Source organism: Colias eurytheme, chromosome 20 (genome assembly GCF_061535395.1).
Source record: "Colias eurytheme isolate Ceu_HAF_F1 chromosome 20, ilColEury1 Martin Lab GWU primary, whole genome shotgun sequence".
In the NCBI taxonomy this organism is placed as follows: domain Eukaryota; kingdom Metazoa; phylum Arthropoda; class Insecta; order Lepidoptera; family Pieridae; genus Colias; species Colias eurytheme.
The window spans coordinates 8,129,262-8,144,810 of NC_142999.1; the positions used below are offsets into that span (position 1 = coordinate 8,129,262).

The 15,549-nt window shown below is 31.8% G+C and overlaps 1 protein-coding gene and 1 long non-coding RNA gene across 2 annotated transcripts; one reads left to right on the forward strand and one right to left on the reverse strand.

Annotated features, from left to right (window-relative positions):
- Positions 1-9,072: 9,072 nt before the first annotated feature.
- LOC149899799 (uncharacterized) lies at positions 9,073-10,362 on the reverse strand. Its single transcript, XM_090113656.1, has one exon. The coding sequence runs from the start codon at positions 10,360-10,362 to the stop codon at positions 9,073-9,075; it is 1,290 nt and encodes a 429-aa protein (XP_089969782.1).
- A 3,726-nt stretch (positions 10,363-14,088) lies between these two features.
- On the forward strand, positions 14,089-14,663 carry LOC149899800 (uncharacterized). Its single transcript, XR_016457924.1, has 2 exons — positions 14,089-14,238; positions 14,563-14,663. It is a non-coding gene; the product is annotated as an uncharacterized LOC149899800 (long non-coding RNA).
- Positions 14,664-15,549: the final 886 nt, after the last annotated feature.

The window sequence follows — 15,549 nt, forward strand, 5'->3', positions numbered from 1 at the left end:
TAAAGGGTTGTAAGTTAAAATTTTTTAAAATATTTTTTTATATTTTAATCTAAGGAAAAATTCATGCTTTTCGCAATTAGTAAACAAAGTCTTTGTCTCTGTGCCTATGTCCCTATGTATCTTTAAAACTACGCAACGAATTTCGATGCAGTTTTTTTAAAGATAGAGTGATTCAAGAGGAATAGTATATAATTTATAAGGTTTTAGAGAAAGCGGGCGAAGCCGCGAGCGGTAAGCTAGTCTGCGTTATAAGACGTTTGATTGCATGACTCTGTTTACTCGGGAACTATCCTGTAGGTTTTGATTTCTTAGGGAGTGTTGAAAAATTTCAGCAATTACAGCTGCATCTTTTGATTGTAGGTACTACATCTGTGCTATAACACGATACTTTTTATTCAATTTCAAGACTGTGTTTACGGGACAGGCTGCTCCCTGCAGGTATTGAGGTGTTATAGCACAGATGTAGTAATAACTGCGAAATCCCTAATTATTTAATTAAATTAAATAAAAATATATTTTTAAATAATTTTAAACTTACAATACCTTTACTCATGAACGTCTACATGTATTTAATTGATATTCACATCAGAACTCAGGTCTATAATAACTTAAATCTGTTATTTAATTCAAATTCTATGTCAACGCAATCTGAAGAAAAAGCAATTAGAGCTGCATATTCTGTAATTCGCAACTACTTGCAAGGGAATCATCAATCAAAACCTACAAGGTACTTCCCGTGAACACAGTCTTGAAATTTGGTTAAAAGCAACGACTTAAGCACTTACAAGCACAGATAAAGAAAAAAATCCTTTAAACAAAATTGTAAGATACAACATAATGAAAAAATATGCTTGCTCGGAGTCCTCGGTGCGCGAGTCCGACGCGCACTTGGCCGATTTTTTGTTGTAATTTGACTGTATTTTATAGTGTTCATTTGAAAAAAAATTGCTATTTTATGTCTTATCCACGAACTGGGATATTTCGATATTTGAGGTTTTTTGTGAAAAGTGTAACAGCAAAAGTTGTAGAAAAAAAAATAATTACATACAACCACAGCATACAACTTTACCATTACACTTTATTCCGCAGTTATAGTTTTTTTTAATCGAAAAACCTGTTATTTGTCCTTAAATTACGACCACAGGTCGACCCTAATAAACTTTTTCTATAATTTTTGTTATATTCTCTTCCGTTACCGTTTGTAATTGATTTCATTGTTCTTTATTACTTTTATGTCTCAAAATTCAATAAAAACATCATATTGAACAGTATTAATTTGTTAATTTAAAAAAGTTAATATTAAATTAGTGGTCCACTTAGGTCGTGGACCTAGCCCAGGGGGGGGTCATGACCCCGTGACCCCCCCCCTGGATCCGCGCTTGCAGGTTACATCAATGTTTTTTTTTATTTTCATTCCAAAATCACCCTTATTCCAATAGAGTAAAGTCCGTATAAATTTCTCGTGCGAACGCTTGGACATCGAACTCTATTCAAAGAGGTCCTAATTATAATTTGAACCGTTTAAAAAGTTAAATATTTTCGACATCGAATAGACAAAAAAATGTTTGAAGACATCGTCTTGAGTTTGGTCAACAAAGCGTAAGGACAAAAATCAATGGAGCGGTGTTGTGGTGTATAAAAGTTCAATTTTTTTAAGAATTGGACTTTGTAGGAGGAGATAGTAAGAGTAGTGGATGCAAATAGTTTTGTTCATAATATTAAAACATTTTTATCTTCGCGTTTGAGTTTGGGATTAAAATTTAAAAGGACGAAGTCTGTCAGTGGTGAATAAAGGCAGTTTCAATCAGAGCAATCAGAGAAAGCCTGTAACCCTGCTGTAAAGAAATTAAAATATTAGGTGAAGATAATTATTAGGTACACATAAGGAAACTATTAACTAAAATCCTAGGTATATTGTTATTTTTAAAATTCTTCCCAACCGAATTAATTTTTTCTATAAATGTCTAACGCAAAAAATTAAAAGCGATTTAGTTGTATATTTCATAATTTAATCTAATCATTATTTCTTCTAACGCCAAAATTTAAAATTCAAATTACATTTTTTAAATTTAAAATTCCAAAGGCATCTCCACACCTTCCGGTCCATTCGATGACTCACTCGCGAAGTAGGACGCTGGTACGATCAGGCACCACTTGTAAAAAAAACTGTGTGTACGCACCTTATCTATTGCATCAGATTATTATACAGGGTGTTTTTTTGTTACGTGACAATGATGTGAAAGTATTTGTTTTTTATGTAGGCAAAGACAGAGGGGAAGAAAGATTGTATTAAGTATGTTAATTTTATTGATTTTAAGGCTTTTAAAAATATTTTTTTGGAGATTATTCAATGCAAACAGTAGATATGGCATTGATTATTATTTTTGTCTATTTCAAAATTTATATGTCATTCATTTTTCTATTTATGTAATAATTTTTACAGTTATCAGTAACTATGGTAAGTAGGTGTATTAGAAGCCTATTAGATTAGAAGTTAAACTATAATTGGTAAGTATAAACAAAATATTAGAGGTTAAAACTAATTATTAATACGATAAGAATGCCATTTATGTACTCATGTACATAACGATTGTTCATGAGAACAAGAGTCGTATGTATCTATGTTTCTCTAATAAAATACAAGTGTTATCAGAATCTTTTGCTGTACTATGAAACTGATGAAATACTTTAAGAACTTAACAGAACTTAATAGTGTATTGTTGCAAACAAAATCACCTTTATTTTGTTTCATCAGATCGTCAAGTGATAACGTGATATGTGCACATTGTCTAGACGAGCTAAAAGTCTATGTCCTGGTTAAATTAGTTTGTGATCAGATCGTAAAGATGGATTGTGTTCTCTTGTTTGTGTCACATTTGTACGACAGACGAATTACAGTCTTGTACGTATTTTTCAATCACGTTAATTTATCTTGATTTGAAATCGCATCCCCTTGGTTATGCAACATAAATAATTTTACACACACACTGTCTGATTGTCTATTTTGCAAAAACATTTGATTTAGACTTAAAGAAATCAAGGATAAAAAATTGTATCTACTATACATTTGACAAAAGTTAACAAATTATTTTCCCTTATTGATCTTTCCTAAATCCTTGAGAATTAATATTTAAAATTTCATTTAATTATTAATAACTAGCGGTCCACCTCGGCTTCGCCTGTGGTACATATTTTCCAATAAAAGGTAGCATATATTTTTTCTCAGGGTCTAGTCTCAGGGTCAGGGTTCGTTGTCTGTGCCAAATTTTATCAAAATCGGTTGAGAGGCTTAAGCGGGAAAGCGTAACATACAGACAGACAGAGTTATTTTCGCATTTATATTTTAGTAGGGATGAAATGAAATTTTATATATTTTTGCATAATTTATATTTTCAAATAAAAATCATCCTGTATGCTGCGCCTGCGCCGATGACTCACGCTTCACAAACACTCTCACGGCGGAAGAGAGAGCATTAGTGATATTTGTGTGTGTACGTTAATAGATTACTTAGGACATGCTTACTTATAATGTAATTAGTAATGTGGTTACTTCAAAAAATAAAGAAAATTTAGAGAAATAGGCTGTCTAGTTTTCAAAAGCCTCTCTTGGTTATCGTGAAAATTATTTATATTTCTTATATAGGAACTCACATATAATTTTTATGCAATTTTTTATGCTATGCTCGTTTCATTTATATTACAGACAATTATTATTGATATTGATAAATTCCTAATAATCTCCACTAATATTTTAAATGCGGAAATACTCTGTCTGCCTTTTCATCACGCCTAAACCACTGAACTAAACTGAATATAATTTGGTTATATGCGGCTATAATCCCAAAGCGGCTGGTGGAAATCTAGTAAATTATAAAATAATTACAAATAGTTTCATACAAGATAGAATTACATGTGCAAGTACTAAGAAAAATATTTAAAACTCTACCATTTCAAACGGTCTTTTAAGAGTTTTGAAGTGAAACTTCTTTATCGTGGTTGGAAAAAAAATTAGTGTAACATTTTTTCGTTACGCGTGACATTTTTCCGTTACGCGCCATCTTTTTCTTATCCCTACCACGCGTAATATATAGTAAATTATTTTTTGAAAAATAAGGTCATAAAGAAGTTTCACTTCTTACGTGTGTACACTAGTACACGCACACATTTTTTTTACTGTATCATACGTCCCTAATGATTGCTACGCACTTGTTCAAACAGTTTTACATCTATACCTCAATGTTTGCAGATCACTTGTGTATTGTTAGCGGTCAACGTATCACTGTATGTTTGTTTGTAATCGAATAACATGAATAATTTGTACCGAACAGCTGTTGCGGTTAGGAGCGACTCTATTTAAATGATCTGTCGTTTTAAGTTACCGACTGAGTGGAAAAACATCATGGAAATTGGAGAATAAGATATACCATTGAATTATGTACTTATCTATACATATAATAAATCTGTAGAAGGGTCAATTCTGTACATTGAAAATATTGAAAAAATAAATAGCAGGGGGTGTTACTGGATCGATACCAAACCCAAATATGTGATTAAAAAAATTTTTGTCTGTCTGTCTGTCTGTCTGTATGTGAAGGCATCACGTAAAAACTAACGGTTCGATTTCGATGAAACTTGGTATAATTATACCTTATTATCCTGGGCATAAAATAGGATACTTTTTATCCCGGAAAAATACGTAGAAATAAATAAATCTTAATTTTTCCGCGCGGACGGAGTCGCGGGCGGAAGCTAGTTATGAATATAATTTCAGATTCATTTTTACCAGACAGTATAAGAAAAGTTGTATGGATGCTAGTTTATCAAGAAAGATATCAAACAACTTATTGTAATTTTATCATATTAAGGAACAATAAGATTAAACTTACGATATGTTTTTCTTTAGCAAGAAGATTAGAATAATAAAATAGTATTAAATATTTATACAATACCTACTAGATTTCCGCCCGCGGCTTCGCCCGCGTTTTCAAAGGAAAACCCGCATAGTTCCCGTTCCCGTGGGATTTCCGGGATAAAACCTACCCTATGTGTTAATCCAAGTTACCCTCTATATGTGTGCTAAATTTCATTGTAATCGGTTCAGTAGTTTTTACGTGAAAGAGTAACAAACATCCATACATCCATACATCCTTACAAACTTTCGCCTTTATAATATATATATATATATATATTAGACTAACTTTCCGCTCGCGGCTTTGCCCGCATTTTCAAAGAAAAACCCGCATAGTTCCCGTTCCCGTGGGATTTCCGGGATAAAACCTATCCTATGTGTTAATACAAGCCCTCTATATGTGCGCTAAATTTCATCGTAATCGGTTCAGTAGTATTTGTGTGAAAGAGTCACAAACATGCATACACATACAGATACATCTATCATCACAAACTTTCGCATTTATAATATTAGTAGGAAGTTAATTATGTTAACCTTTGACCTCTACCAAGCCTAATTAGCATTTTCAATTATCCCTATATGTATTATATTCCTTATTTAAATCCAAACTCAAACTCAAACTCAAACATTCATTTATTCAATTAGACTACTATTTAGTAGCACTTTCGAATCGTCATTACATAGTATTTTTAACATTTACCACCGATTCGGAAAGCAGTATCTATGGAGAAGAATCGGCAAGAAACTCCATAATATCCAAATTAAACAATCTCACAAATCCCTTTATTCCCATCGCTTCATGGTCTAGCTCAGGAATTACATAACACTTGCTATATAATTTAGCCATCACATGAACCACACGGTCCATATTAGGCCGATGATTCATCATTGACATTGATAATCACTAATTAGATGATTCATTTCGAATGACATAATAACTGGCTTTCTAATCGATTTCATTGTAAAGGCTTGTGAAAAATGATTGAAGATATTTAAAGATACTTAGTATAATAGGTGGACTTGTTAAGGAAATTTAAAAAGAAGTTATATATGTACTGTGCAAGATATTATTATAATGTAGAAATAGGTCAATTATTGATATAATGTTTGTAAATGATTTTACTAAAAATGAATAGAAAATAAATTCCATGCTTGTAAGGCTTATGTTTAAAAATAAATCATTATCACATCTTAATACATTTTTATGTAGGTATAAAATGAAAAAAGAAATTAAAAACAAAGCAAGTATAATTATATAAAACATCGATAGCGTATTTTATATGATTATTTTTCCGACCCAAATATCGACCAATAGAATTGCACCATTCGACGTCACGTGGTACAACCTACATGGTATTATACTGATAATTTTTTGACACAGAACAATAAGTGTTTTTTGAAAATTTTCTCTGGTCGTTGACGTCAAACTGACAGGTTCAATTCAATTGTGAAATTATTGGCCGACATTTGGGACGGAAAAATAATCTCCCGAATACCACACGAGCTTCAAAATTATCTGGCATTTCCCTCAAGGTTCCCTGCAAACAAATAAAGTCGTCAAGTTTTTCAGGAAAAATCACTCGCGCTTCGCGCTCGTGATTTTTTAACCTTGACTAAAAACTTGACTCCTTCATTTGTTTGCAACGAACCTATCGGAAAATACCCGATAATTTTGAAGCTCTTGTGGTATTATAAGTGAATATTTCTATTTCAGGACAATAACAGAAACTAAAATTTATTCTACCAAATGCCGTCTAAAATATATTCCGAGTAAGAAGGCTTTAAAGCTCACATAGCTGTATTTGCTATGCATTTTAATAAGGCGCCTTAAAATAAACTTCTTTACCCTTGCTTTAATTTTTTACTAGCGGTCCGCCCCGCCTTCGCCCGTGGTACATATTTACATTTTCTCTACATAAGAACCATTCTCGTACTTCAAGGAATATAATAAAAAAAGAATTATCGAAATCGGTCCACCCGTTCACGCGTGATGCCGTGACCAAGGAAGACGGGTTTCATTTTTATATATTTTTTATATGCCAAAAGGGATGTTTTTAACTTATAACATTGTGTATCTACTATTTTCAAATTATTTAAAAACGATGAACTTTCCCTAAATTGTCAGTACATTTCTCACGATTTGAAAAAATAATTGGGATATCTTACAGCATGGAGATTATTAGGTTAGGGTAGCAATTCTTAAAATTTATAACTGTTCAGATAGTTGTGACTTTTATACTTTAATAATAGTATCGTATCAATGTTTTTTGCGGTGTTTTTTTTAACAAGCATATTTTTTCTAAATAAATAAACGGGATGACTTTGCCTTGATTAAACATCTATATTAAATATCGTAGATATTTATAGTCTTCTTCTTATATATAAAAATGAATCGCAAAATGTGTTGGTAAGCGCATAACTCGAGAACGGCTGAACCGATTTTGATAATTCTTTTTTTATTATATTCCTTGAAGTACGAGGATGGTTTTAATGTAGAGAAAACGTAAATATGTACCACGGGCGAAGCCGGAGAGGACCGCTAGTACTTTAATAATATTATCGTATCAATGTTTTTTGCGGTGTATTTTTTAACAAGCATATTTTTTCTAAATAAATAAACGGGATGACTTTGCCTTGATTAAACATCTATATTAAAATATCGTAGATATTTATAGTAGTATATATTATTATCTAATATGTAATTTATGCATTTACTGACCTTGTAAAATACTACGTAGATAACAACTCCACATTGTGTTCTTTTGAATAAATTATCATGTCAGACTTAACAATATGATAAATTTCTTTGTCAACGTTTTAACTAGTCATGTTATAGTGCTTTGCTCAATTAGTTCTTTGCTTTATGAAACTTAATGTATTGGTAATTACTAAATATTATTAAGTAATAAACTGAATTACTTCGTAAAAAAATAAAAAAAATGAATTTTCAGGATACTTGATAAAATAACTTGCAATTTTTACATTGATAAGTAACTAATTATTATTATTTATTAAGAACCGTATAGACAGAAGTAGGTAAATAAATTTCTTGTATTTTTACCGTTCATTAGTTAATTGCGTACACATTACCTAATTACTCTGTGATTCATAAGGTATATCTCTAAGGTATAACTCTGTGATATATAAAGTTTTAATAAATCGCTTGTATATGCACATGAAACTTTAAACTGAATTGACTTCAAAGAATAGGTATCGTTGCAAATATAATTAATAAAATATCTAGTCTTCTATCTTACTTCATAGAGACTGTAGTCTTTATAGTCTTTATTTCCTTTATAATTTTGATTTTCAGTCATACATAAGATAACTTCAATAACACTTTCTCTCCATATATTACTCAAATTTTGTTATCTCAGATCGTATAAATCTTACAACTTGCTAACAAAACAATAAAACAATGCACTTATATCGTAAAAACCTTTAAAATGTCCTAATTACGATACTTGTTCACAGGCAGAGGGCGTAACGTGCAAACTGCAAAGTATCTTCAAAATAACACTAATGATTGTAATGATTTCATTTACAAATTTAACATTACATTCAAAATAAACCCTATTCATATGGTATTAGAGTCCAAACTAGACGGTTTTACCAAATTCGTAAATTTGTATGAGACACTTGTAGGACTTGAAGACTTTGTTAATCCTATATCGCAAATGATGATCGTTTCTTGGAATCCATGTTTTTTCTTGCTGTGTTTGTTTTTAAGTATTATTCTGAGAATAATTGAAACGTCTTACAGGCGCCAGTAAAGGTGTATTTCGCATAGAAACCCTACTAGAATCAAAATCGATTATAAGCTTTTTACGTCTTGAATTTTGTTGGATTCAACATTGATAAACAAACAATCTGTGGGTGTTTCTAACAAAGAATAAACAGAACCGTTATCTCGATTGATATTCGACACCAAAATGTTGCAACGTACTTTCATCTTCGAATAACGCCACTGTGATTCACTTACTACCGAAATTAAATTCGAATTAAAATCTGGCCCAAATAAAATCGAGACGAAGAGAGAAAGTACTAATTGTGTGGCTTTACCGTTCATTTTATTGATTTATACCTAACTTTACAAACAAAGGCTAAAGTTGTACAACGATGCAATTGATGAATTTAATGTTAATTGCTACATTTTAGGTTTATCAGTAATAATCTTTACAGCATGGTTTCTTGCATGGCTTATAGCTACCTTCCGAACATAGATAGGCGCGAACTTTCTTTGCTAAAGGACAATCTAATCGTCCGCACGGGCCATGTACGTCTCTTTTATTAACAAATTGTCCTGGCTTATAAGGCTTTCCTTTTACCTTTTCTCCATGGATAAATTGATGCTGACTTCCTCTATACTCCATACGTTTTGGACAGTTCGTACCCCCACAAGGTCCTTTCGGAAATCCCATAGCAAGAATTGCCAATTCACTTGAAGTAAATGGTGCAACAAAATCATCATAAACCTTCGGTTCTTCCACAGGTCGTATAGGTTCTTTGCTGATATCTGGGGCACCAAAGAAGTAGGCTACTGGTGGAACAGCTTCTATGGTTGTTCCTTCCCAATGCCTGACCACTTCCACATCTTTTAATTTCAAGTCATCCGTTAAATATTTACGGCCCGGCAACCTCTCCATTTCTGGCAAAGCAACAAAGTAAGTGATGATACGATTGCCCAAACACGTCAAACGTATAAAAAACTCGATTTCACCAGAGGATTTTAAATCCTCCTCGCATTGTAACGGTCTCGTTAATTCTACAGTATTAGTAACCATTTCAGGTTTCGTTGTACTTCTGAATTCAGCTTGGTCCATATCGACTGGATTCATTTCACTAGCCTTTTCAAGACATTGAAAGAATGATTCATGCCATTCGACAACACAGAATCCTATGCAATTCATCTCTTGATCACGATTCCATACTGTTATATAAATTGGCGTTTTTCTCAACACTTCTTCTAGTTTCGACGGTCTGGATAGAAACATTACAGAATTGCCGACACCAAAGTATGGAGGTTGAGGCAATGGTTCGGATGGCAAAACAATTTTGATTGGTGCAGCCTTCCCCTTCTTACCTTTTTTAGGTTTTGGTGGTTTCTTACCTTTTTTACCCGGTGGCGGCGGTGGAGGAGGCGCAATAAAGTTATCGTGGGCGACATAAAAATCAAATAAAGGTAAACAATTCATTTGCATTGTGCACGTTTGCATGAATTTCATTTCTTCTTCAGAGGGCATAGGAGGCTCTTTTCCTTTCTTGCCTTTTTTAGGTTTTGCCGGTTTGCCTCCTTTTTTACCTTTCTTAGCTGCTTCTGCCGCTGCTAGTGCTTCTGCTTCCCTTCTTCTCTCCTCTTCTTCCATTCTAAGTTCGTATTCATCTTTTTCAGGTGGTTCTATTTTCAATACAATTTTTTTGACGAAAACTTCGATCATAAAGATTTGTTCCATTTTTAGGGCTGAAATGAATATTTGTTTTATTAATGGATAGGTTTGGCTGGTAGGTAATTAAATACATTAACGGAGTTCGTTTTAAAAGATAAACATAATGATTGCATACCTTTTATTTATCTTCCAGGCTTATAAATTATGATCAATAAGTTTCAAAGAAAAATTCATTCTAAATGCGTTAAAAATACTTATAATTTTGAATAAACATTTTTAAATAAGTCAAGATAAAATGTTTATTTTGTAAACCACAAGTAAACCATGTTGATTTTGATTTAAATTAATACGTCAAAACAGTGGCGTTGTCATCTCTTTACAATTATATATGACCTATTTAAAAAGCATTTTAATTACTCAGCCCTTGCTCATCACACACATTAACATACATTATAAAGTTTATAATATTATAATATTAAAACACACACAAAATCATATCATCAGCTTTAATCCAAGTCTATTAAAACTAACTCTATACAATCTTAAAAAGTTCAAATATCAAAAGATCATTTATAAAAATAGAAATCAAACCGCTTGATTCGTTTCACACATAGCATGCGCTCAGGTTTTTATGATACCACGACAGACCAATACAATCGCCTATAGAATCAAAACAAGACAGGGTATAAAAGAAAAAAAGTGTGCGTCGTAGAGTTCAACCGTGGGGTCACGTTTACGCACGCGGGGCGCGGCGCGGGGGACGGGGTGCGCGCGCGCAAGACAAGTCTGTTTACCATGGATATTGGTTAGTGGATGAACCAATAAATAAAATGCGGTTATCTGGTTTGTTAATTTTTTAACTGTAAGTTTCACGAAGAATGAAATTAATTAAAATGTGTTTTTTATTGTGTGCAGCCCAGTGCAGGTAAGATTCCATGTAAAATTTTACAATAACGAGACCATATTGGCTCGCATATAAAACGTAAAATGGTGAACATAATATAATATCACGCGTAGAGCCAAGTTTCAAACTCTACATGCTCTAAATAATAATGTAAGCACGTAGTGAAGCTATCACAAATCTTATTCAAAATACTATAGGAACTATTTCATAGGTAGTTAAAAAATAAAAAGTGAATTAAATCTTCACTTTACTGCCACGGTGCGGTAGCGCAAACTACTACTACTAGCTACCTACATGATATATTTCCACAAAGCTCTAAAAACACATCTAGAAATTTAACTCCGTGTTACAAGCACGACTTGCAAGCAGTACGCAAAGCTCTATCCCTCTCCCTCGCACGGTGATATTTAAATTTAGAATCGCGTTGTACGTTATAACTTCTGCCCAGTACCTAGTAGTTATATACCTAGGTACTTGTATACCTAGGTAATTGAATGCGGGTTTTGCATTATTCAAGTACTAAATCTAGGTTTCTTCAGCGTTGTTTATTATCTAAAATTAATTTTATATTGCGTCTTAGGAATTGTGCAACACGGCTATAAAGAAACAATATTAATATGTAATGACTAAAATATGTACATTTATGTATTTTTTAAATTTATTTTTGTAAACTCGTCAAACGTTTTATAATAATATTCCACAGAACAACTGGGAATAAGTTCTTAATCTAGATAAATTTCCCAAACACATAACTACCTATACAGATGGATCTGAACCTGTTTAATGTTTTGAATCTCGCAGTATTTAGTAAATTTTTCTTTTATTATTACGAATTTGTCTATATTTAAATGTAACTTGTATGCTCAACGTATGTTGATCAGATACGAAGGTTGTCAAGCATACAAAGTGTGTTAAAACAACCAATCTTCATTCAATTCAATACATTTTAGCCCATGCGAATGTGAGAACTAAAGTAATGTAAGTTTAGTTGTTTCATATGCAAGCATTACTGAACCAATATTATTAAATAATAAAGAAGCCTTATACTTTATAACTAGCTTTCCGTCCGCGGCTTCGCCCGCTTTGTCTAAAACCTAATAAATTATATACTTAAACCGTCCTCTTGAATCACTCTATCTATTACAAAAAACCGCATCAAAATCCGTTGCGTAGTTTTAAAGATTTAAGCACACATAGGGACAGAAAAAGCGACTTTGTTTTATACTATGTAGTGATACAGATAATAAAAAGGTATTAGAAGAATACTTGGTTCTTTGAACTAACCTGTTTGTTTGTCATAGTCACAAAAGCTTTTGTAATATTACATCACTAGGTAATGAACTACTTGACATACTTAACACCTAGGTAGGTGATATAAACATAAATACAAGCATACTAACATACAGGTGAAGCTAATGAAAGCGTGTTATAAACTCAAATCGTCTATATATCCGTAGCATGTCGTATTGCTCTATCTCTACTATCTATACTAATTACTAATATTATAAAGCTGAAGAGTTTGTTTGTTTGAACGCGCTAATCTCAGGAACTACTGGTCTGATTTGAAAAATATTTTCAGTATTAGATAGCCCGTTTATCGAGGAAGGCTATAGGCTATATGTCATCACGCTAAGACCAACAGGAGCGGTGCAATGCGAGTGAAACCGCGTGGAACAGCTAGTAGTAAATATATACAGCCTCGAACGAGCCTCCAAACACATGGCTATAATATCATAAAAGTACTGTTATTTTCAGAGATTTGGGTTACAACATATCCTAGATCTTATATTAGGTATCTGAATATGCTAGTTAACCTTCTAAAAAATAGATATTTCCTACTCTAAATCTATAAATAAAAAATTATAAATAATAAATATTTTAATTATTACTTATTTATTTTTATTTATTTACTCTTTATTGTACAACATATTACAATGAAAGTACATAAAACAAAACCATTTAAAATGTACAAACGGCGGCCTTATGGCTCAAAGCCATCTCTGCCAGGCAACCTTCAGGCAAAGGACAAATTATAACTTAAGGTAGCCAATTAGCAATAATAACGTTAAAAAAAGATGAAAAAAAAATGAATTAAAACAAAGCATAATACATAACACACTATATGTATATAACTACTTAGATTATGATATCTTGTATTCTTTATACTAATACATTTAGATATATTTTACACTCATCAATAATTATAGGTACATTAGAAACGATAGTAACTTTCACAAAAACAAAACAAAGCAATAAAGAAACTAATATCTAAAGAGTCAACAGTGTAATGATAATAAGAGTACGTCTCGATGCGCAGGAGTCGACCGAGAAACCGGTAGCAGCGTGCAGCTGTGCATTTTGTAAGGCTGCGTTGTAATGGAGGCCGTATTTTATATTAAAATATATCAATGTATATATATTTTTAACTGCCAACTAGAAGGTCGCGTTAGAGTATATAATATTATGTATTCTATGCTAGAAGTAACAGTTTAAAGTTTAGGGGCAAAAAAGGTAATGACAGGACTACAAAACATAAAAATGTTATCAAATATTTTGAAACTATAATGTAATACGAATATCATTTATAATTAAAGTTCCTTCCGTATGATTTTGTTTCTTGAATTTGAGATTCAGTCATACTGAGAGATAACCATTATTGAGACTTGAGAGCTTTCAAAATTGCTGTAGTTATTCCTATTTATGTCTTAATAATAGTTATAGTACGACATAAAAGAGATGAAATTAATTATTTTGGAACTAATTCGTTTTTCATTACCTGGCAACCCTGAATTGGCAATGTAGCTGTCAAGTTGAATAAAAATTTGTTGTTTTTTTCGTGAAGTGGAGAATTATTGAGATAAAATTGTTATTTAGAACAAGAAATTTAAATAAAAAAGGAGATATCATGAAAAAGGTTAAACGTAGCGGTGTCCGTAATGTGGTGTATAAAGTTTTTATTCGGTGTTTGTCCGAATTTCAAGCTGGAAATTTATTGACTGATTTGGAAAACGTTTACAAACGTACAGCAGAATATACCGGTGAGATTCCATTTATTTTTGCTCAGTACTACGTAAAATAGAATATTCCATTAGTAACGAGTGTTTAATGTATGTATGTATGGCGATTATTACGTTTTCGCAAATTAATTTGAGGTTATTTGTATGTAAACAAAAACTAGTTTTTATAGTGCGACCAGCACAATTTGAGTCAAGAAGTTATACCCAATCCAACCAGCCTCAAATAAAGTACCTAGTTTAGATTTTACTACATAGTATAGTGATAACTGTTTTCATACAGCTATCTATCTATTAATCAATCAAACCATAAGAAAAAAAATCATATTTACTGTATCATATTTACAGATACTGAAGATGCCCCGTACCCTCTTGCCAGTACTTCGAAACAGAGTGATGATCAGTCCTTTGAAGGAGTAGAATATTTAGATTTTGATGAGTTATATTAATGTACAAAATTTATCTACAAAATAATAAAAATATGTGGTTTTCAAATCGCCTTGTTTTTTTCTACCCGACGGACCCAGAAAGAGGGTAATGTGTTTGAGCTGCATGTATGCTTGTTTGTTTGTATGTTTGATTCTATGTGCGCCTCTGCAGTCTAAACACTTGACCGATTTTTATAAAATAACTAATTCCAAATACATTTAAGTAAAATTTGACCTAGGTAGGTCAATTAAAATACTAATGTATTTTTGTCTTAAATTACACTATTGCTACACTGAAACAATTATAACGGTTTAAATCGCGGTATTTATTTTAGATTATATTATATACATTTTTGGATTTTTATTCTATAGTATCAAGATCGCTTGCGTCACAGTATCAGTGTTGCTATATGAGCGACGGTGGCGCCCTCATTTATTTTCATCTCTTTTGTGTCGCACTGTATAAACTACAATAAAAATAATTATGTTAAAAAAAGTAAGTTAAATTATAATACATTCTACATTAGATTTAATTATGGTGTCTACTTAACAATAAAAGTATTTGAACTTCTTTGATAAACCAATACGTATCTAACGTTTATATTCAAACAGTGTAACTTATTGCTTTTGTTTCCTTAAAGTCGATATATATTAATTATTCACACTAAGAGCCAATTCATGACACACCATATCACCATTTACGTGGAAAAGCATTTGTGACTCATTAGAGACACGAGAAATAGTAAATTCTTTCGTTTTATAGTATAATTATTGTTTACTAGAATTTTCTACCATAAATACAAAGAATTTAAGAATTATAGTAGCAGAAATTGAGTAGTTTTTGTTATTATTGTTACAAAAACCAATAAATAATAATGTAATAATGACAATAAAAATATAATGACAA